This window comes from Lissotriton vulgaris, chromosome 6 (genome assembly GCF_964263255.1).
Source record: "Lissotriton vulgaris chromosome 6, aLisVul1.2, whole genome shotgun sequence".
NCBI classification, from domain to species: domain Eukaryota; kingdom Metazoa; phylum Chordata; class Amphibia; order Caudata; family Salamandridae; genus Lissotriton; species Lissotriton vulgaris.
The window spans coordinates 1,712,226,238-1,712,249,237 of NC_141694.1; the positions used below are offsets into that span (position 1 = coordinate 1,712,226,238).

Consider the following 23,000-nt stretch of genomic DNA (forward strand, 5'->3'; position numbering starts at 1 on the left):
TTTGTGATGACACAGCATTGCATGCATGTTTCTCTCAGTTCAGTGCCACCTTCACTGTGCAGCATAACCACATAAGCTCCCTGCATCAAAGTGCTCCTCGCGCTCACCACACTGTGCTGACATCCCTTATTATCTTAGGTACAAGTGGGTCAGACCTTCCAATTTCAAAATTATAAAAGCTGTAGCAAGGAGCACCTTCCCAGTTCTCCTGAATCAGGACTCCTCAGTTCTGCTTGAGATCCTCTGCCTTTTGCACTAAGCGCGCCTCACTTAAACTAAATTGGTAGCCCTTCTGCCATCACTTAGCTAAGCAAGACCCTAATGTACCTTTCTTAATCAGCACTTCTGCTTGGCGCTCACTCCTGCTGCACAGTTATACAGCTGCTGCACTCTGCAATTGCCAGGTCTAGTGAGACTGGTGGGGTTCCTTCTTCAGCTAGGCAGTAAAATGAAGCTCCACTGTTGTCTCCTTCAAATTTCTTTAGCTTTCACTCGTCATCACTGCTGCATTTTGAAGATACGCAATGGTAGGAAGACCCAAGAACCAGGTAGAGGTACAGGAACAGGAACACGTTACAAGTAAGGGAACCCTACCAGGAGCTAGGATATAACAAGCTCATCCCTCAGCTGTAGACTGAAACGCCAACTGACAGGGATGCTACAATCCCAAGATGGACTCCTTTTTCAGTCACCACTGCAAAAGGTAAACCTGTGCAATACTCCAATGGCCTGGGCCAAGATCTGAAAGATACTTTAAACAAGCAATGGCTGAAAGGGGCTACCTCACACAAGCAATTGCCTAACCCAAAACTACTATCCTTTTTGTGATAATGACATGAGCTCTGGGTAACAGCAAAACCAACTGTAGCAATACCTAAAAAGCTCACCAGAATTGTGATTCGTTTATTATGTGCTACTAACGTTCCTGTATCAAATGCTTTTGGTGATAGTCATTATATTAGAATGCAGCCCTTAGGAAGACAAAAAATAGAAAGAAAAAAAACACAGTCCATATTTTATATAGTATTTAATAAAGTTTCTTGTAAAGGTCATCTGTTAAAATAATGCATTTTTCTACTGTGAAACATCAAATACAAAGTTCACAGTAAGCCCTTACAGGAAAATCTACAATATTGAAAGATAACCCTCAACTTTTAAAAACTTCTACATTTCAATTTACAAAGAAAACCTAAACATATTCTGAAGGAAGAAAATGTGGGATTTAGTACACATGACAAATTAAAAGTTCAACTGATAAAAAGTTTCCTTATTGTGAAATGTGTCCACAAACAATAAAGTGCCGCATATTGTTCCCAGAGTGTTACAGAACACAGTCTAAGTGCAACAATAATGTACAGGACATTAGTATCCCTGAGTGGAAAACTGTTGTACAGTTGAAAAAACGAACCTCGGAAATCTCATAAGCTTTAAAAACAGGGTCACAAAACACGGAGTACAAACATGAGTAATTAAAGTGCAGTTCAAATGAACCTGTAATACCAGATCATACATGGAAGAATGTAAGTATTTACAACTTGGCAATGCCTACCCAAAGAGATGTCGATTCACCAAACTGCCAGGAGTAGTAAAAATGACATATAATGCACCCTTAACCCCACTAGCAACCTCCAATTTGCTGCAAAGAAGAGAGGGGAGAACATCTTTCTGTTCCTGCCACTGCTTTCAAGCCCCAATACCAAAGGGTAAGAGAAACATAGCCAGGGGTAGCAATTCAGGGGTAGCAGCAGCTACCCCTAGCCACTCTTGACATCAGAGTTAGTGGTTCTTATATTTTCACCAACATTAGTAATTTCATTTTCACAATTTACCCTCCAAGAACTCATCAGAATATAGTACATCACAAGGATAATGTCCATGAATACATAGCTAACTTAAAAACAATTAAAGATTAAAGAGGGAAAGTAAAAAACAGGAACAGATTTACCTCAGGGAAGGAAGACCAGAATCGTATGAGACTTAGTGTACATGTAAGATCTGATCGGAGTGACATATGAACCTCTCACATGGCACTCATGAATGAGCGCTTTGACAGTGTTTGGTGTACCTAGGACCTCCACCTTGTAGGGATGAAAGACTAAAGAAACACAGTGGCCGTGTGGTCATGAAGAGCTCAGCTCGTCATAACGGCCAGAACGCTTGCACGCGGGGCTAATTCTCCCGCTGTGCTGAACATTCTACAGAAACGGGTGTGGCCATGATGAGCTCAGCTCATCATAAGCACACGGCCACCGTGGCTCATGATGATCTGAGCTCGTCAAAAACACTGGGGCGCTGTGCGCGCCCCCGCCCCTCAGCACAGCGGGGGAATTACCCTCGCGGCCAACAGGTTAATTTGAGCCGGTGGTTTCCGATGCTCGCGCAGTCTCCCACATGGAGGTGCTGTTTGCCTAATTTAGAAATGAGCACAACAACAGTTGTTTAGTCATTCAATATACTTTAAAAATGACTACTACCTGCCACCGAAGTCATTCTCATAGCTTGGAATAGTCTGAATTGTCACAGGTGTAGGAGTGTGATGGTTAGTAGTTGTTTCGGTAGAGTCATTGCAAGCGCTGGCAAAGTCAAGGGGCGTTACCAGATACAGTTGCCACCTGATGGGGGCCCTGGTGCTTCATTTTTTACAAATTGAGCACTGCATGGATTGCATCCATTCTTCAGCAACCTGAACCTGATCAAGGTGGCTTAAAAGAGATGTGCAAAAGGCAGATGATATTTTAAAAGTGCCTCTGTTTTAACCAGAAATGCAGATTTTATAAAATATTTGACAAAAACTATATCAACATTAAGATAAGTTAACGTGTGAGTATGAGTGTATATCTTATATATCCTCCAGTAAAGATTTGACATTTTATATATATTGTAATCCTAGGATTCACAATAATACATTTATTGCGATACTTGGAATGAATTTCTGACAAGTCAATTGTTCATATGATCAAGTTAGAATAAGGCACCAGCGTATTTTGCACAAAAAGGATCTCCAGGAGGACAGTGGGCTTTACATCTCTTTGGGTAGTCTTCAATGGAAGTCACCTCCAGCCAATTTACAGCCGCTTTCCCAGCTTCTTAGGCCTACCCATCTACAGTCACCGAGCTTTGGCCTGCTGGTGTACCTCCACCCTTCCGCAAAGAGTCCAATGAACTTTCCTTGAGAGAAGAGCCACAAGACGTACCCGCCACGAATGTCAGAGCTTCCCTCGACTTCTCTCAAGGCATCATGTAAGACAAGGCAAAACGCAATGCAATAATCATCGTTCCCTTGCTAATAAAAAGAGCAGCATTGACTAATGACTGACTTAAAATATTCACACAGGGAAGAAGACTATAGTTATAGTTATAGTTATTGATTTATAACTAGAATCCTAAATGTAGTTGTAGTGATCTGATTGCCCAATAAGTTGTCAGTATACTTTCACAAAAGGAATGATAAGGAAGAGGATGTGAGAGCAGCAAACAGCTGGGTCCTTGGAGGAACCAGATGGATCTTCTGGAGAACTTGCACTCTCCATGCAAATATTGTATGCTATTTTTATTTGTCATTGGTATAGTCTTAGTTAATTGAGGTTCTAGGCGGTAGGTTTGTAATAAAGAGGGTGGATTCGCCATTTGGTTAAGTAAGTATTCATACCTTTGGTTTTAAGCAACAAAATACCCTGCACGTCATGTATTATCACACACAATCTACGTATCTTCTGACCAGAAGTTTATACGGCTTTTGTGAGTTGTTTTTAATGAATGATAGTACAGCGTTCACATTCTAATGCAGCGTCTTAATGTATACGCTAAAACCTCCATAAACCAGTCATACTATCAGACGCCAGCCAAGTACCAGTAAGTAAAACTCTACTTCAGACTTGCAAAGTGGGTGGTTAGAGTCACATTAGTCAGTAGATTATAAAACAAGGGCTTTTTACAGTTTACACCTCCAATACAGAAAGCAAGTTGATCAATGGAGTGCAGTGAGTACAGTAGTGGTGCAGTACCGATTGTCAGATTAAGATTTTCAACTACTTCAAACATACCCAAGTAATGCTATAAATGTAATCAAGCCCCTGTATCATACACAATACAGTCGGCCTCCTCGTCTGTCTAAGTAGAAAATACATTCATTCTAAGTACTTAAAATATGATTCAGTAGCAAAAGACACTGATTTTGTGCAAGTTATTATAGACAGAAACACAAATATTATTTTGGTGGAAGAAAAACAATTGAATGAAGAATATGGAAGGACAAGGAAGGATTTCTATAAATCTTACTGGATCCCTAGAGGTCTTAGAAGGGAAGCCCCTTTCAGTGTCACTTTAGGTGAAACCTGTCATCTACAAATGGACACTTGATGTTAGTGATGTTAACCATTCCCTCAGCACACAGTAGCAGCTTGCCAATGACAGGGTCATGTGACATTGTTGATGCAGGACACACTGTATGAGTAAGGATTATAACCTGAGTGTGTTTTGGTTCAGTTTAACTGCAGAGTGCTCCGCACCATGAACCGGCCAGTTACGGACTAATATAACATACAACTTTCAGCCATTCCTCCTTCAGTCCCGAACGCGAGGATGACCAGTATTTAAAATTTATGTGCGTATAGGGTTTCCACCTCTGTCTGCTCATACTCTTTACTATCTTCATTTCCCTTTTCACTCACACCTCCCTCACATAAGTATCCAACTGAAATTTCAATATCCTCTTTTTTTATGCCATTCATTTTATATTGCAAATCTGTAGTGTGGCTACTGTCATCAACATGGCCGTTGCATTCAACATTTTCCATTTCCTTTTGACTACAGCACAGCTGGGAGTCACAGTTGCTGGAGATGCAAGCAGAGTTACACTTCGTGGAAAAGTCCTTCGGATCCGTGAACTCTGGCTGGATAGTAACCGAGTGGATCCCGGCATCGTGGAAAACCTTTCGCATTTGCTTAGTGGACGTTTGGTAGTCAGACGTGTCTTTGCACTTGATGTGCAGTGATGCAATGTTCCTCCCACCTGCAAGTTCCCACACATGCACCTCGTGAATGCTGCCAACTCCAGGCATAATTTTTATTTTTTCACCTAAAACAAAACAGAAGAGACTTAAACTCATGTGGACAGTTTACAGTTACTACTTTCAATGAAACTCTTTCAAACAAAAGCTTTATAACTAGCCTTCCATCAAATGTGTTTGAATTTCCACCTACATAAAAACAATTATTTTGCAAACAGGCTTTTTGCCATATAATAAAGATGATATCCTTAGTGGCCAATCATGTCGATAAGTTTGTCAAATTAAAAAATAATAAGGCAACTGCTGCTAGATAAACACATAAGATGCTAGATATTAAACTGTTTTGTGGGCATCATGTTTTGAAGCCTTGGACCCTTCATATAACCCACATCTTATAGGATGCAAATTACTCAAGAATGAAACCCTCAGTGTGGCATCAACTACTTCATTCTGAGTGGGAAATGATGGGGATGATATATATTGTATTTGTAGCACTGACAACAACTGCTAAACAAAAACAGAAGACGATTTGTTTGATTTTGTTAAAAGAAAAGTTGAAACACATCTATATACTTATTTGAGCTCAATCTGCAAATCGCTTGGCATCACATGATGAACTCGTTAAAGAGCTGTAAACCAATCGTCAAGTTGGAATGTTTCATGATGTTAATAATATTGAGATTAGTATTCTTTGTAGCATGTGGATGTAACCTGCAGCATTTTCAAACCGTTCCAGCTTTGATAATTTTACTCACTTATAATCTTGGGAGTGATTTCCATATATGAACAAGGCCTCCACTAAAAACCTTTGCAAGTTAATTACACTTGATATCATTTGAGGAAATAAATCATGAATCTCTATGGGTGAACAGCAATGACAACGCGTGGATAACCCCGCAATGCCATTACAACGCAGGAATTACAACGGAAGTCATTACAACGACTTTCGCTGGAGGGCGCTCTTGGATAGGGAATAGTTTAATTTTCTATCCAACTCCTTCCCTACTGTCAACGTGGGCTGGAGTTGGAATAGAAAATTAAACTATTCTACTATTCAACTCCCTCCAGTGAAAGTCGTTGTAAGGACTTTTGTTGTAATTCCTGCGTTGTAATGGCACCCGTGGTAATACCACGCGTTGTCATGTCATACAACCATCTCTAAGTGGATGGAACCTATATCTAATGTAACAATTGAAGAAAAAAGGTTTTGGAACTTTGAATAAATGGTGCTGTGAAAAGAGAGAGAAAGGAGGAAAAATACATATTGTACTTCTGATGAAAGAAGAAAAATTAGCAAAAATCTTACCAATCTCTTGCACATCTACACCTTTTGGAACCATCTGTAGCAAAATTGTAGCTGTTTCTTTGATGAGCGGGAAAGCGGAGGACAAAATGATGATGACCATCACCAAGGTCAGGCTGGGATCAATGTAGCACTGCCAGTTGCATTGGTCGGTGCTTGACAGGGGTTTGATGTAGAAGATGGTGGCTGTGATCACTACAATGACCGACCCAAGGGCGTCTCCCATAACGTGCAAGAGAACCCCTGAAATATAGAACACGAAGGTTAGCCTTCATCTGCATCATCACCTTCGCTCACTGTGAAACTGTCCAGAAGCAGATGCATGAATCATATCGAGCTTTGAAATATGGAACATAATGCTTAGCTGTCAATATCATTCCTTCGTACATGTAAGCAGGTTGAAGGTACCATTAGGGTTGAGGTGCAAAATTTCATCATAGTAAAATCCTGAATTTGTAATCCTATTTGTTTTTCTACAGGTAGCTCAGGTGTTGCAAGTGGCCTCTGGAATTCGATGATTGGAACTAAAATAGAGATAATCAAACGAGTGGCAGATGGATTACAAAGGCCCTGTAGCTAAGAATGTCACAGAGCTGGATCTGTGCTGTACAGTAAAAATGTTTCACAGTTATTTGTATATTACATTGTTTCTATCTGGTGAGAATTGCGTGTATGGTGATCTGACCCCCTGGCTGTGTCGGTGTATCTGTCCCAGAATGCCTCAGACACACTGTACCAAGAAGGATTACAAACAGGAGAACGATAGTAGCGGGGAAGAGGGAATAGTTGGAGATAATGCAGCCTCTATGTGTCACAGCTGCTAATATTTTGTGTGACTCCAGTAGATTTGTGATCTTTGGATGGCTGTGGTTTTAGCAACTGAGTGCCAGGTAGGTCCTTGTAAAAGGTGAGTGGCTACTAAGGGACCTGCTCTGCTGGAAGACCGCACATTTGCTTGAGCGCGTGCCCCACCCCATTGCTGTGATAGACAATATTGTGATAATAGAGGTGGCTTCCAGGAAGACCCTCTGGTTTGGGAGGGGATAGGAGGAAGGCGAGATAGATGCTAGGCAAAGAAACCACCTGCCTCAAACTAATTGAAGTGTGCTTCTGACAAATTACCTGGGCACACGGTAAAATGGGCCACTCGACAGGTGTCCAAATACATTCTCTAAAACTAACCTTCAACTCCCGACCTTGACAGGGTCCTTCTGTTTTACTTGAAGATAGGACACTAGATGGGCAGAGTGAAGGAGAGGACAGGATCACAGAGCACTGGCTCCTTGTGCAAGAGGGCCTTCTTCTGAAAGTTTGCGAAGTGCATACATATTCTGAATGAAGTGTATTTTTTCCTGCAGGGAATGTTTGTGTCATCAGTCTTCATCTTTGTTCTTTTCTTACGTCTTCTGATGGACTTCTTTTTCATACTTGGGGGAACAGTCAGAAAGGGTGTGCTGTGGGTCGAAGGAAGCAGTGAAGTGGGCTGAGGAGCAGCAACGAGGGGGTTCTACTGGGTGGAGCACGGCTTTGGAGCACCACTTGGCCAGTCTACAAAGAAAGCTGAGATGGCGGGGTCACAGTCTGAATGAATAAATACAGCCTCCCCAAATAAATGTTCTGTAGCAGTGAATGGTGTGTAAGTACAGGAGGAGGGAAGGACAGGCTGAGCAAAACAAACTCACAACAGGCGATCAACATGGAAACGAACAAACGTAAGGGAAGACAGCAGCATACAAGCCCGCCAAACTTCACTGCACCTAGACTGACTGCTGAGCATCCTTAAAGGTGTGTGTTAAAATTCTGGAGACCACATGCATGGGGGGTGATGGTCACATGTCTCAGTGCAATGAATATGCAAGCTGTTAAATTTTATAACATGGAACAGTTAAATCGTTCCCTTGGGAAGTTAGCCCAGGGTGCATCTGTGCAGAAACATTCATGTCAGAGCCATGCATTTATAATGGTAGGTTCTTTCATCCTGTATTCTCTAACATTTACTGTGTGCTTATTATTAAATCAAAGGAGCTACCACCTCCAACCAGAAGAAAAGCACTGTGCACCCTCATTCAAGTTGTGAGAAGGGATTCAGGTCCCAGCCTTGCGGTTCCAAAGTATAATATTTAATGACATCTTCTTCGATCTTACCAAGGGTCATCCATGGTGCCAATGGAAATGTTTTTTTCTTATTGTTTAGCACAATGGATTGCGGCTTCAATTGCCATATAACAGTTCAAATGCCTCTTTCTGTTTTTGTTTGGGGGCTGTTTGAGATTCCGGTCTACAACTCTATGCATGTCTCGCATTCTACAGCAGAACAAATAATATTTTTCTGGGCAAACGTTCCTTGAACACTTTGGGGAATGGATGGTTTTCAGATGTTTATGGAAGAGACTCATCAATGACAGCATATGAAAGCTAGGGGGGCACAATTTCAGGGACTTCGATCACAAAACATGAAAACGTATCATTTGCAAACATCACAAGATTGCTTGAGATCACATGGGAACAAATCAAGAGAACCACACAAGGTGTGATGTCAACCCAACCCTTACATCAACTAGCATGTCAAGAACTATAAATAATCACTAGATAGCAGATCCAAATCCAGCAATGCCAGGGTGGTGCAACCTTGCTGTTTAGGGCTAAAAATAAGGCAAGCAGTCACATTTTGGACAAAGAGTGAATGTACCAAGTAATAGGCACTAAAGTTAGCATTAGGGGGCAGTATTCTCGCAAAGAGGAGGTGTGTCCTAGAAGCTTGAGGTTGGGGGGGGGGAGTGGAAGGTTCATTGGGTGTATCTGAGACCAGTAAGTTCTAAGTAGGGGCTGTTGGAAAGGTTCAGTGCACGCATTCAAGGACAGTCCTTTCTATATTTGAATGTGGTGTGTGTTTGAAGCTTGGAGAGTCAAATGGAAGGTACAGCCTGCGTATGGGAGGGCAGTAAGTTCCGTGTTAGAATGTAATGCATGTTATAAGCTTGGGGCGTGAACTGAAGGTTCAGTGATTGCATGGGCAGGTAGTAAATTCTTGGTTAGAATGTGATGTGATAGAGAATATGGGTGTGAATTAAAGTGTCTGTGCATTTTTGGGAGGTCTGTAGATTCTGGGTTGGAATGTGGTGTCTGTTAGAAGCTTGACAGCTAATAGAATGTTTGTTGTGTGAATGTGTGGTCAGGGTTGGAATGTTATGTGGTCTAGATGCTTGGGGTACGAAATGAAGGTTTGGTGCTTCTACCTTAGATCAGTAAGTTATGGTTTGGAATGTGATACGGGTTGGAAGCTTGGGGGGGGGGTGAATGGAAGGTTCAGTGCATGTAACTGAGGCAAGTAAGTTCTAGGTGAGAATGTGGTGTGTGTTAAGATGCTAAGGGAGCTGAATGGAAGGGTCAGTGCATGTAAGTTATGTGATATAATGTGGTGTGTGTTAGAATCTTGGGGGCTAAGAGAAGCGGCAGTGCGTGTATGTTGGGTCATTAGGTTATAATGTGGAGTGTCTTAAACACTTGGGTCAGTTCAGTGCATTTATGTGAGATCAGTAGGTTCTGAGCTACAATGTGGTGCGTCGCAGATGCATGGGGTGGATAGAAGGTTGCGTGTGTGCATGTGAAGTCAGTACGTTTTGGGTTAAAATTGTGGCGTGTTTTTGAAGATTTTGTGTGAACAGAAGATGTAGTGCATGTATGTGAGGTCAGTAAATCTGGGTTAGAATATGGTGTGTGTTAGAAGCTTGGGGTGAGACCAGAAGGTTCAATGCATGTATATGAGGTCAGTAACTTTTGGGAAAAAACCTGATGCAAGTTAGAAGCTTGGGGAGGTGAACAGAAGGTTCATTACATACGCCGGAGTCCGGTAAGTTATAGGTTAGAATGTGGTGTGTGCCAGATACTTGGGGAGGTGAATGGAAGGTTCAGTGTGTGTGAGGTCAGTAAGCTGTAGGTAGAAAGTGGTGTGTGTTAGACGCTTGGTGAGGTGAATTACAGGTTCAAACCGTGCATCTGAGACCAGTAATTTCTAGGTTAGAATGTAGTGAGAGTTGAACACTTAGGGGGGTGAATGGAAGGTTCAGTGTGGTTATGGGAATTCTGTACATTATGTATTAGAAAACTGTAATTTAGAAGGCTGGGGTGGGAATTGAAGGTTTAGCATATGTAAGTGAGGTCAGTAAGTTCTGTTTTACAACCTGGTATGTGTGTTGGTGTGTTAGAGTTTGAGGTGAATGGAAGGTTCAATTCATGTATCTGTGTATGTGAGGTCAGTAAGTTCTGGGTTACAATGTAGTATGTGTTCGAAGGTTGGGGGAAATTAATAGAATCTTCAGTCTGTATATGGGAGGTCAGTATGTTCTGAGCTAGAATGTAGTGTGTGCTAGATGTTTGGGTCGTGAATAGAAGGCTCAGTGTGTGCATGGGAAGTCAGTAGGTTCTGGGTTAGAACACTGTGTTAGAGACTTGGGGTGTGAATAAAATTGTTAGTGTGTGTACGAGAGGTCAGTACGTTCTGAGTTGGAACGTGGCGTGTGTTAGACCCTTGGACTTCAATAAAAGATTCAATTGTGTAAGAAAAGGCATTAAGTTCTGGGTTAGAGCCGTGTGTGTTAGACACTGAGTGTAATAAAAGTTCCAGTGAATGTATGGGAGGTCAGTAAGTACTGGGTTACAATATGGTGTTTGTTAGACGCTTGGGGGGAAATTGAAGGTTTAATCCACGTATGTGAGATCAGTAAATTCTGGGTTGGAACACAATGTGTGTTAAAAGCTTTGGGATCTTCGCTCAGCCCAACGCTTTTTGACATCTATATGGCCCCCCTTGCCACCATCGTCAGACAGCATGGGCTAAGCATAGTATCCTATGCCGACAACACACAGCTCATCCTCTCGCTCACGAAGAACCCCGAAGACACCAGACTCCGCTTCCACGAAAGAATGAAGGACGTCGCAGCTTGGATGAAAGACAGTTGCTTGAAGCTCAACTCAGAGATAACCGAGGTCCTCGTCCTAGGCCCCTGCACCTCCGTCTGGGACAACACCTGATAACCCTCCACCCATGGGAAGCAACCCACCCCTACAGACCAAGCACGAAACCTCAGCATCATCCTCGACTCCACCCTCTCCATGGACCACCAGATCAACGCTGTCGCTTCAACCAGTTTTAACTGCCAGTGCATCCTCCGCAAGGCCTTCAAATGGATCCCCGCTGATTGCAGAAGGGCCATCACCCATGCGCTCATAACCAGCAGACTGGACTACGGCAACACCCTATAGCCCGGAATCAATAGAACTCTTCTACACTAACTCCAAACCATCCAGAACGCCGCAGCCAGACTCGTCCTCGGAACACCACGCCATGAGCATATGACCCAACACCTAGGAGACCTCCACTGGAGCCCGGTCGAGAAGAGGGTCACTTTCAAGCTCCTCATCTACACCTACAAATCTCTCAACAACATCGGACTCAAATACTCAACAAGAGAGTCTCCTTCCACGTACCCAAGAGGAACCTCCGCTCTGCCGATCTCACCCTGGCGGAAGTCCCTTTCATCCGCAGGAACAGGGCAGGCAGGAAAGCTTTCTCCTACATCGCAGCCAAGACCTGGAACGAGCTCCCCGTGAACATCAAACATTCCCCAACCCTGCTCACATTCAGGAAGTACGTTTATGAAGAGGTGAGCAACCCAATATACCCTCGCGGGCTTGGGCAAAGGAGTAAATTGTAAATTAAGCCAGCAAGGGATTTTATTTCTAGTGTGAGAGATCAACTAATGAGAGATTTAACTTAATTATGAGCTCGCATTATTTATGAGCGATAGCTGAACAAATAATGGATAATTGTTCTGGATGAATAATGTTACCACACTAACATTATAGTATTGTGTTATTATATGTAATGATACAACAACCAGGTATATTGATGTCAAAAAAGTTTGTTATTTTATTAGAAACAAAGAGTTGATCATTCATTAAAAATAGGGTACTAGAATTGCAAACAAAGATATACTGGGAGAATATTACATGTTCCACTGGTATATCAAAAAAGGTCTTAGCTGCTAATGAATACCAACATTGATTTCAACTGAACAATTAGAAGAAAATCAATAGCGATGAATGAATCAAATGCAGGATTAGACACTGTGGTCGACGTTTCGGTCTTTTTGTAATTGTTTCATAAGACCGTCTTCAGGACAGAGAATAAAAGCTTTTATTCGCTGTCCTGAAGATGGTCTTATGAAACAATTACAATTCTATTCTATTTGTTCAGCTTTCGCTCATAAATAATGAGAGCTCATAATTAAGTTAAATCTCTCATTAGTTGATCTCTCACACTAGAAATAAAATCCCTTGCTGGCTTAATTTACAATTTACACATTCAGGAAGGACATAAAGTTTCGACTAATCCGGAGCTGCCCCCTCAACCTCCACACAGCGCCTTAAGATCCTCACGGATGAGTAGCGCACTTTTATAAACCCCTTGATTGATTGATTGATTGATTGATTGATTGATTGATTGATTGATTGACTGGGAAGTAAATGAAACCTTCAGTCTGTGAATGAGGTCAGTAAGTTATGGGTTGGAATGTGGTGTGTGTTAGGCCCATGGGGGGGTGAATAGAAGTTTAATCCATGCATGGGAGGTCATTAAGTTCTAAGTTAGAACTTAGTTTGTGTTACACAACTGGGGTGAATAAAATGTTCAGTGCGTGTAAGGGAAGTCAGTAAGTTCAGGGTTAGAATGTGTGTGTTAGACAAAGGGTGTGAATAAAAGGTTCAGTGCTTGCATGGGAGGTCAGTAAGTTCTGAGTTAGAATGCGCGTGTTAGACACTTTGGGTGTGAAAAAAAGGTCAGTCTGTAATTGAATCTAATAATTCTAGGATAGACTGTAGTGTGGGGGGTGAATAATAAAAGGTTTGTGCATGTATCGGAGGCCAGTAACTCCTAGGTTAGAATGTGGTGTTAGATGGTATGGGTGAGAACTGAAGCTTAAATACATGTATGGGAGGTCAGTAGATTCTGGATTAGAAAGCGTTGTGTGTTAGAAACTTATGAACGGATAGAAGGATCAGAGTGTGCATACGACGTCATGGTTAAAATAGGATGGTTGAGACACTTGGCGTGTGAAAAGAAGGTTTAGTGCATGTATGTGAGGTCAGTAAGTTCTAGGATAGAATGTGTTGTATGCTAGACGATAGGGGAGGTGAATGGGAGGTGTGTGTATGGAAGGTCAGGAAGTTCTGTGTTAGAATGGGGTGTTTGTGAATAGCTTGGGTTGTCTAGAAGCTGCAGTGCATTTATGTGAGGGCAGTACATTCTATTGTCAAATGCAGTGTGTCTTAGATGCTTGGATGCTTGGTGCGCACATGTAAGGTCAGCAAAGACCTGGAACAGCCTTTCCAAGCAGCTCCGGACCATCACCTCACTTCCGGAATTCGGAATGGCCCTTAAGACCTGGCTGTTCAAATAAGCCTCCGGGACCTGCAAGCACCAGGATACCCAATCGTGATTATCCGCGCTATATGAATCCTAACACATTGAGTACCTTCTGGTTAGATGCTTGGGGTTGACACAGGAATTTCAAAGCGCATATTGGAGGTTTTTAGGGTTAGAATGTGATGTGTGTTAGGTAGGTCAGTAAGTTCTAGGTTAGAATGTGATATGTTAGACACTTGGGGAAGTGAATGGCACCATCTATCTTTCTATGTGAGGTCAGATCTGAAATAGAATGTGATGTGTGTTAGAAGGTTTTAGAGGTGAAGGGAATGCTCAGTGTTTCTACCCGAGTACAGCAAGATATAGGTTGGAAAGTGGTGTGTGTCAGATGTTGAGGGGAGGTGAATGGAAGGTTCAGTGTGTGTACATCAGGTCAGTGAGCTCTGGGTTAGACAGTGGTGTGTGTTAGAAGACTGGCATTGAATGGAACGTTCAGTGGGTGAATTCGAAGACAACACATTCTGTTAGAATGTGGTATGTGTTAGATGCTTGGGGAAGTGGGTGGACGGTTCAGAGCATGCATCCAAAGGCAGAAATGTCTAGGTCAGGATGTGGTTGTCTGTTAGAAGCTTGGGGTGTGAATAGAAGGCTATGTGTGTGTAAGTGAAGTCAGTACGTTCTGGCTTAGAATCTGGTGCATGTTAGACACTTGGGAGTGAATGGAAGGTTCAGTCCATGTATGAGAGGTCATTAAGCCCTGCATGGAATGTGAAGTGTATTAGAAGCATGGGGAGGTGAATGGAATAATCAGTCTATGTATGTGAGGTCAGTAAATTAGGGTAAGAATGTGGTGTGTGTTAGACAGGGGGTGTAAATAAAAGGTTCAGTGTGTGCATGGTAGATCAGTAGGTTTTATATTAGAACGTGCTATGTTTGACACTGAAGTAGATGAACTGAACCTTCTGTCGGTGTATGAGAGATCAGTGACTTCTGGGTTGGAATATTGTGAGTGTGTGTTAGACTCTTGCTGTGTGAACAGAAGGTTCAATGTGCACATGGGAGGTCTGTAAGTTCTAGCTTAGAATGTGTTGTGTGTTATACACTTGAAGTATGAACACAAGGTTCCGTGGGTATATTGGAGGTCAGTATGTTCTAGGGCAGAATGTCGTGTTAGACCTTGGGGAGGTGAATGGACGCTTCAGTCTGTGTATGTGAGGTCTGTAAGTTCTGGGTTAGAATATGGGTGTGTCAGGCCATCGGGGTGTGAGCAGAAGGCTTAGTGCGCATATGGAAGGTCAGTAAGTTCTGAATTAGAACAGTGTGTGTATTATACACTTGGGGTGTGGATAATAAGTTCAGTAAGAGTATGTGAGGTCTGTAAGTTCTGGGTTAGAATGTGGGTGTGTCAGGCCCTTGGAGTGTGAGCAGAAGGCTTAGTTCGCATATGGAAGGTCAGTAAGTTCTGAATTAGAACAGTGTGTGTATTATACACTTGGGGTGTGGATAATAAGTTTAGTAAGAGTATGGGAGGTTAGTAAGTTCTGGGTTACACTGGCTGTGAGTTAGACATGGGAGGGTGTATTGAAGGTTCAGGACGTGTATGGTAGTTCAGTAAGTTCAGAGTCAGAACGTGGTGTGCGTTAAGCTTGGGATGTGAATAGGTTAAGCACGTGGAAGGGAGGTCAGCAAGTTCTGGGTTCGAGTCGGGTAAGTGTTGGATACTTGAGGATGAATGGAAGGTTTTAGTCCATGTATGTGAGGTCAGTAAGCTTAAGGTTGGAATCTAATGTGTGTTAGACGCTTGGTGGGCAGTCAGTCCCTCTATGTGAGGTCAGTAAATTATGGATTAGACCGTGATGTGTGTTAGACACTTGGGCTGTGAGTAAAAGGTTCCTCGTGTGTATCAGAGGTTAGTAAATTCAGGGTTAAGAATGTGGTCTCTGTTAGAAGATTGTGGTCCTCTGGAGAACAGGTGCCTTTAAGTGAAGATTACCTTCTGTTGAATTTTGTACCTGTCGGACACACCATGCGACAGGTCATATTTCACCTTCACTTAAAAAATGTTCTTTCTGCCTGGTTATCACAGTAGGAATACAAGAGAGATTAATAATTCTATGCGTGTAGAGAAGATGCTGAAAATGTGTAAGTATTGCACATCTGACTTCCATAAAACCTATTAATAGTAAGATAACAAACCAAGCTTTTAATTTTCAAAAAGTGTCAATTGTTAACATACCTCTGATGTTCAAGGCGGCCGCTTTGCTGACCTCTTTCTTGCTTTCTTCATCGTCAGACCCATCTTCGATGTTCAGTGTATCACCTGTAGCCAAAGAAGAAATCTGGTGTTGTGTATAAGTTCTACAAACAAAAAAAGACCATTTTTCTCAAAGTGAGCTTTAAGAAAAAAGGAGTTCTTCAAGTGGAGAAAATTAGTCTAAGAGGCGGGAGAAGCGTAAACAGTAGAAAGTCAGAGAACTGCATTTGCAAAAGCCAAAAATGCATGGAACAGAATTAAGTCAATAAAGGGACAGACTCAAGAAAAAATAGCACAGTCAGTCATACAAGTAAGAAAAACATGCTTAAGGATTAATACATGGGATTGTGGGATGGGAGACGTGCGGTCTCCAGTTGACCCCTAACTCATCCAGTGGTTTTGTCTCTGTATTAAGGCAGTTATCATCGGATATAAACTTTAAACAACGAAAATGTTTTTAAAAAATTAAGACAAACACCATACAACAAGGGAGAATCTGAGGTCTCCCAAGAGGAAAAAGACTCTAATTCATGGAACACTACAATTCCGAATTCTCCGAGCTGTGCCCCAGGGATCTCCGATGCAAGGTCCATGAAGTTCCTAACATGTTCAAATTGTTATCGGATTAGTGTCTTGGTGCTCTCCAGAAGGAGATGGACTCTTTAATCCACCCAAAACTGTGGCCCAGATCTTCATGAATGTAGGAGTTTATAGTGGACTCCATGGCAGACCCCACAAGTAAAATACCTACGCCTAACAAATAGTCACAAAGCTAAGCCAAAAATAATTCACTTAGATCAGTCCTTAATTACTTGTGAAAGCCATTGTCACAAATCAATCTTTAGCCAAGATGGCTTTCAGACGCTGAGGTTTGCTATGTTAATATAGATGGGGACGAATACCCGCCTGGATCTATCTAGGACATGTGACACGGTAATAACTCTATCCTGCTGCAGGGATGCTACAGGAGATTTGCACGTAACACACATAGGTGGAATAACCTGTTCCAGACTCCCTGTGAATCACAAGGCACAGGATTAGATAAAGTTGCCAATGCTAACTGGGTTGCATGGCCAGGGCTGGATTGCAAGCCAAAATTGAATCTAGCGAAAATGTTCAAACCAGCCCCAGGATGCAGGAGACCGCGACTAGAAGAGGGTATGGGGACTTCATAATTGGGCCATCGCCTCTGAAAGCAGTCCCCTAGAGTGCGTCCTACTGGTGAAATGCCCGGGTGACCGAATGGCCAGTCCGGCCCTATGCATGGCTCTTCTCCCTCCCCTGCCCCATTCAAGGGGAACACAAACTTTTTAGAAACATACTTCAGTTATACTTTTTAGACACAGAATATTTAGGCAAACAGTCACTGCGCTCTATACATCAGGCACCCACAAGCATATGACTTACAAAGTTTTAAAAAAGTGCATAACAAAGCTCAACTCTAAAATCAATTCATAGTCAAACATAATTATGCAACACCAAATACTGCCTGCCAGCACTCAGTTTAAGCAAACAGACGTGGAAAAGGATCACATTTATGCAAGACAAGAATTCCCTTTAGCTCTTTCAATGTGCTTTGGTTTCATTCAACGAGTGCATTTAATAATTGCAAGATCAGATACGAGCCTCTCTGAATCCCGCGCATATGCAAGCCTACCAGGTGCTAGGTGCTAATGTGACCCAGTCTTTCTCCGAGTGAGTTCCCTAACTGACTCCTGGGGTGACACAAACGTACTCGGAACACTCTGCGGTACACATTCCACCGCACAGTCAAACATGCTCCATTCACTCTTCAAGTACCTCACACCTAGATACCACGACTTCTTTACAAGGAATGTAGTATACTCAGGCCGCAGTCAAGGCACCTATAGGACGGAATGTTGACACGGGCCGAGGGAGTGTCCCCTCCCCTCCACCAGGCAGCAATGCTGGTGTTACCGGCCTCCTGATTGGTCAGCACGGGTTGCGTTGATGAGCAGTCAAAGTTCAAAGTTCAAAAAGTACTTTATTCGGTTAAAAGACAATAACCATAAAAGCAACAACATGAAATTACAATTTACACAGGGATAGTTAAAAGAAAACAGTTATGTTGATGAGCAGTCAAAGCCGAGCAAGCATCGACCATTTCGCAGCAAACAAATTAGCAAAGGAGTTATTTGAACCCTTTCTCTTCCGCCTGCTGGAAACACCGACTCGCCCTCGCCTGTTCACCTCTCGTGCGGATGCCTTGTGGTGATAACATCTCGACAGGTGCTTGAGCGCTTTACAAATGCACCCAACATAACCTCTGTAAAACTTAAAACCCAAAAACGTGTTCCACCGGCTCAGGTAGTAAACATATGTAATTATGTAAATTAGAATTCGTTTCAGGGTTAGCCCTAACAAACATCGCCTATTCTATCGGAGGGTGCTTATTTTGTCAATGTGTGCTTAAAACTGCTTTTTTAAGCGCTCTCTGGTTGGACATCCACCCCTATTTGTTGATTCCAACAAGTGGTTATTTTTCCAAAAGTAAAGCAACGTTCACCCAACCTGTGAGACACTGTAAACCAGGCCTGGCTTTTTAGCCAATAAAAGATGCACTCTGGGACTTGTAGTGCAGCTCAAAGCAAGTACGGATTCAAAACTCTCAGCATGCTAAGTACTGTTGGGTAAACAGAAAGCCAGAATTGCCTAAAGGAGTGAGCGGTGCTGGGAAGAAAATAAATGTTTACAGAGTTAATATGAAAAGAGGGCAGCTGGGGGCTGCAGACCATAAAAAACAGAGAACGAGATTATAGGCAGGGCCACTGGAATGATGCGATTCTGCGGCCGCAGCGATCTTCGCATCATTATGGATATGACTCATTTTCCACTTAGTCCATCATCTGCTGCACAATCTATAGATTTTAACAAAAAAAAATCACGAGTAGGGCTCCAGTGCACCAGAAGGTGTTTTCCGGAGGACGACTAGTCATCATTCATGTGCTTATTTCTGTATTTGAGTGTTAAATTGATACTAAAAAGATGAACTATTTCCCCAGAGACTCTTACCAGGTGTCAAAATAATAAAGTAATACAATCACAAAATGTGCAGCATCATAATTGCCATTTTCTTGCCGCATAATTTCGTCAAACCTATCACTTAATTCCAGTGGCCCCGATTATTGGGCAGATAATAAAAGAGGAGCGGGGGCGAAAGAGAGAGGGGGTGATAGAGTGGGTTAAAAAAGGGAGTGCCAAATGAAAGGGGCAAACAAGATGAATTGTGGACAGCAAGGAGGAGCGACGAGTGGTGAAAAGAGAAGTGGAGAGGTTGCATTGAGGCTGAGAACGGGACCAAACCGGGAAATGAGATGGCCAGATGGACAGTAGGAGAAACGAAAGTGAAACTGAAAATAAAGGACAAATAAGGGACACACCGGGAAAATAGATGGACAGTGTGAGGAACGAAACTGAAAATAAAGGTCAAATAAGGGACACAGCGGGAAAAGAGATGGCCAGATGGACACTAGGAGGAACGAAAGTGAAACTGAAAATCAAGGTAAGGAGTGGGAGCAGGGATGAAGGAGGGAGAAGGTTGCTGTGGTGAAGAAACTGAAAAGCACCTGCTCCGTCGGACTCCCTGCGGGCCGCCCCCCGCGGCTCCTCCTCCTCGGTCCCTGGCGCCCCCTGCAGGCCGCTGGAGGTGCCGCCGCGGGCCCCGCACAGCAGCCGGCGGCAGCGGCCGTAGTCCTGAAAGACCAGCAGCCCCACGATGTTGACACCCAGGCCCAGCGCGCCCACCACCAGCACCAGGCCCGGCGCGTCGATGATCTCGGGCCGCGCCAGGCGCAGCACGGCCTCCACCAGGATGGTGAAGCACAGCGCGGTCAGGAAGACGGCGTTGCTGAGCGCGCCCACCACCTCGGCGCGCGCGTAGCCGAAGGTGGCGGCTGGACCGCGCAGCACCCGGCGGGACACGCACGAGGCCGTGATGCCCACGCACAGCGAGATCAGGTCGGACAGCATGTTGAAGGAGTCGGACACCAGCGCGATGGAGTTGCCCAGGTAGCCCACCACCAGCTCCACCACGAAGAAGCCGGCCGTGATCACCAGCATGAAGATGAGCCGGCAGGTGCGGCCCGTGTAGCGCCCCATGGCCCCGGAGCTGCGCGCAGCGCTCCTCTGCCTAGCTCCTGCCCTGCTGTGCACCTACCCCCGCCGCTGTCTGTGCACACACCGCAGCCCCGGCCCCGCGGGCTCTGAGTGCACAGCTGCCAAGACCTGCTCGTGCAACAGGATACCTGTCAGTGCAGCGTGCTCCTCCTCAGGCAGTGTCCTGCTCCGGAGAGAGGTCAGTGCAGTGCCCTGCCTGCTCCTCTGACCTGAGAGCGCCCTGCTGCAGTGTGCCCCGCTCCTCGCTGCAGTATTCTACCTGCTGCTCTGTCCTGAGGGTCGATCCAGCTGCCCAATACCGAGCCCCCGCTGCCACAGACCTTCCAGTTCCCTACCTGGCTGCTCCTCAGACCCGCCAGTGCAGTGCCCTCCTTCCCGGAATTTTGAGTGCCGTGCAGTGCCCTGCTCCTCACACCCTGCAGTGCCCTCCTCCCGAGCAGTCGGTGGTCCTCAGGCGCGCTTTGCACTCCTCCACTATAAGTGCATTCTTCCGCAGCTTTAGTGCACCGCTCTAAAGCCACCCCTGGCACCGAATGCCCCTTTTGTAATAGCCCACCTTCAGGTGGATGCCCTGCTCATAGAAGTCTTCTTTACAATAGATCTCTTTGTCGCCTGCGCTGCCCTGCAGTGATCTTCTCTCCTGCTTTACCATGGATGCCCCTTTCTCCTACCCCGCTATGCAGTGAATGCCCTCTCTCCTGCCCCGCCTCACCGTTGTTTGCCCCCGTCTCCTACCCTGCTTTACATCGGCGCCCGTGGCCGGCGTTAGAGTCTGCGCCTTCCCCCGCACCTGTTTGGCTTTAAATACCTCCTCCCCTGCTTTGCTTTAAGGTAAATACCCCGTCTCTGCAATAAAAGCCCTTCTGCCCTGGTAAACAACATAAGCCCCCTCCGTCAGCGCGAGTTTGCCCCCGGGTCGCCGCTGGCCTCCTCGCCCGCTGGATCCGACGCTCTAAGAGCTTCCGCCGCCTCAGCGATGCCCTTTTAACCGGTTGCGATAAGATGCCCGGATGCCAGGGTCAGCCTCCCTCGGCCGTGCCCAACCCTGGTCGCCTGGCAACGGGAAGTGAATCTGCTGCGTTCACAGTCTCAGGAGATAGAGTGTGCTTTACGATGACTCACACGGCCGAAAGTCACGGGGCATCACGTAGGCACACATGGCCCGGAGAACAATAAAACCCTACAGTTCGAGGTAGAACGCCTGATCTTCGAGATTGACATTCGCCAAAAGGGGTTTGCAAATTGCGCACCAACTTTTTGCAAATGGAAAAAAATGTGGGTTCTTAAAATTCAGAAAAGTAGGGAATCACAGTCCGACCCATGGCAGCAGTATGCTTGAGATCGGTGCAAATTACAGCTCACCAAGCTTGGATGCCATCACTGAGTTTGTTGCCTTCTGGGGTCAGTAGACCACCATGTCCTGATAGCATGTTAATAGACTAAACTTTTGTTTTTTAATGCAGTCATTTTGCTTAAAGTAAATGAGGCTACATTTAAAATTTTATGTTTTAAAAAATATATATATTTGAGAGCAGGACATTGGACCACGCCTTACTTGCCAACAAACTTTGTTTTCCATTCACCTGGGATCCGTTCCCTTTTGGGATTGTTTTACCACCCCAACTTGGGAGGATGTAACTTTTCAATATTTTGCAAACGGATTATGATTGCAAAATAGTGATGCTTCGCTATTTGGAAAGGATGCCCCAAACACGCCATTCCCAAATAGGAATTTGTTCTGCCTTTCTAACCCCATTTTTCAATACAGTAACATGTTACCGAATCACAAAAAGCTGTTTTGTCATTGCAAACCATGTGATTTGCTAATTAAAGGCTTTGTTGTACTTCAGGCCTAGGATTGGAATTCCAAATAGTGTGGACTTTACCACTCATCGTAATTACCTGATGTAATAAAACTCTGCACCTCTGCAATCCTTTCCAGGTCAATTTTGGCACATAAAGTCTGCCACAATTTACCTTGGGAGTGGCTCAGCGGTGACCATCAGCTTTACAACCCTTTGTGCAGAAAGCATAAACTTTTGTATGTTCTGTTCCATTTCGGAGTTTGAACAATGAATAGCAGGTATTTCTGGATCAAATAAATGACTCATTGTCAGTTTTTACTGGGATGGAAAACCCCTCATGCCTTTTTTTTCCTACTCGTGATTAGTTTTTTTTTAGCATCTCAGTGGTGTTCTTGGGCAAGCCAGCTGGGTTCCACTTCAAATCTCAGTGGGTTTGACGAAAGATAGGAGCACTGAAGGGAGCAATGTATGGTTCTACTGTCTTTTTTGCACCTCAAGAACCGTAGCCTTGCAAAATGGGATGGAGACAGGGCACGCATATTGTGCCCTCACAATATGAATGGTGTGCTCCAACCATCTGCCTGGATGTGTGGTTCCCTACAAATGAGTGAGCTCCTTTGCCTCTTTCCCTTTGACATATGGGGTGCCCAGGCAGGGCCTTACTAGGGACCAAAACCAAGCATGGCAAAAATGCTCACCCAGCCTCTTTCCCTTCACAACTCTCTCTTCATCCCTCTCTTGAAGCCCCCTATGCCTGCTGTAAATATTCTCAGGGAGCTGGGGACAATGACAGCCACCCGTCGGGCCCTGTACACAGCTGAGTAGTTAGGGAGAGGGTTAAACCTGCTTTAGCAAAGAACTGGTACAGTTAATTACTCAGAGTTTGCGCCTGCGCAAGAGAGAGCGCAAATTATTTTGTACGTAGACGCGTAGTACAGGTCTGTGTCATATGTATCTTAACGGGGGTGCACACCAGTTCCAATCGGACCATAAGCCCAGTGTGTAGTCGGGTGCCTGGGGCCCAGTTACTAATTAGACACCGTGTCCAGGCTTTCATTAGTGTCCAGCA

The 23,000-nt window shown here is 44.3% G+C and overlaps 1 protein-coding gene across 2 annotated transcripts in view; it reads right to left on the bottom strand.

Annotated features, from left to right (window-relative positions):
- Positions 1-1,014: 1,014 nt before the first annotated feature.
- Positions 1,015-23,000, bottom strand: part of SLC30A10 (solute carrier family 30 member 10) — a 187,921-nt gene continuing 165,935 nt past the window's right edge. The window contains exons 1-4 of one of the 2 annotated variants that reach the window (XM_086927912.1): positions 19,577-21,084; positions 15,972-16,055; positions 6,316-6,555; positions 1,015-5,077 (exon numbers count right to left, since the gene is read on the bottom strand). In XM_086927912.1, the coding sequence (XP_086784038.1) occupies positions 4,593-5,077; positions 6,316-6,555; positions 15,972-16,055; positions 19,577-20,108 (1,341 nt within the window). In that variant the 5' untranslated portion in view covers positions 20,109-21,084 and the 3' untranslated portion in view covers positions 1,015-4,592. Of the gene's footprint in view, positions 5,078-6,315; positions 6,556-15,971; positions 16,056-19,576; positions 21,085-23,000 lie in introns of those variants that run through there. The other variant, XM_086927913.1, reaches the window with a different exon arrangement.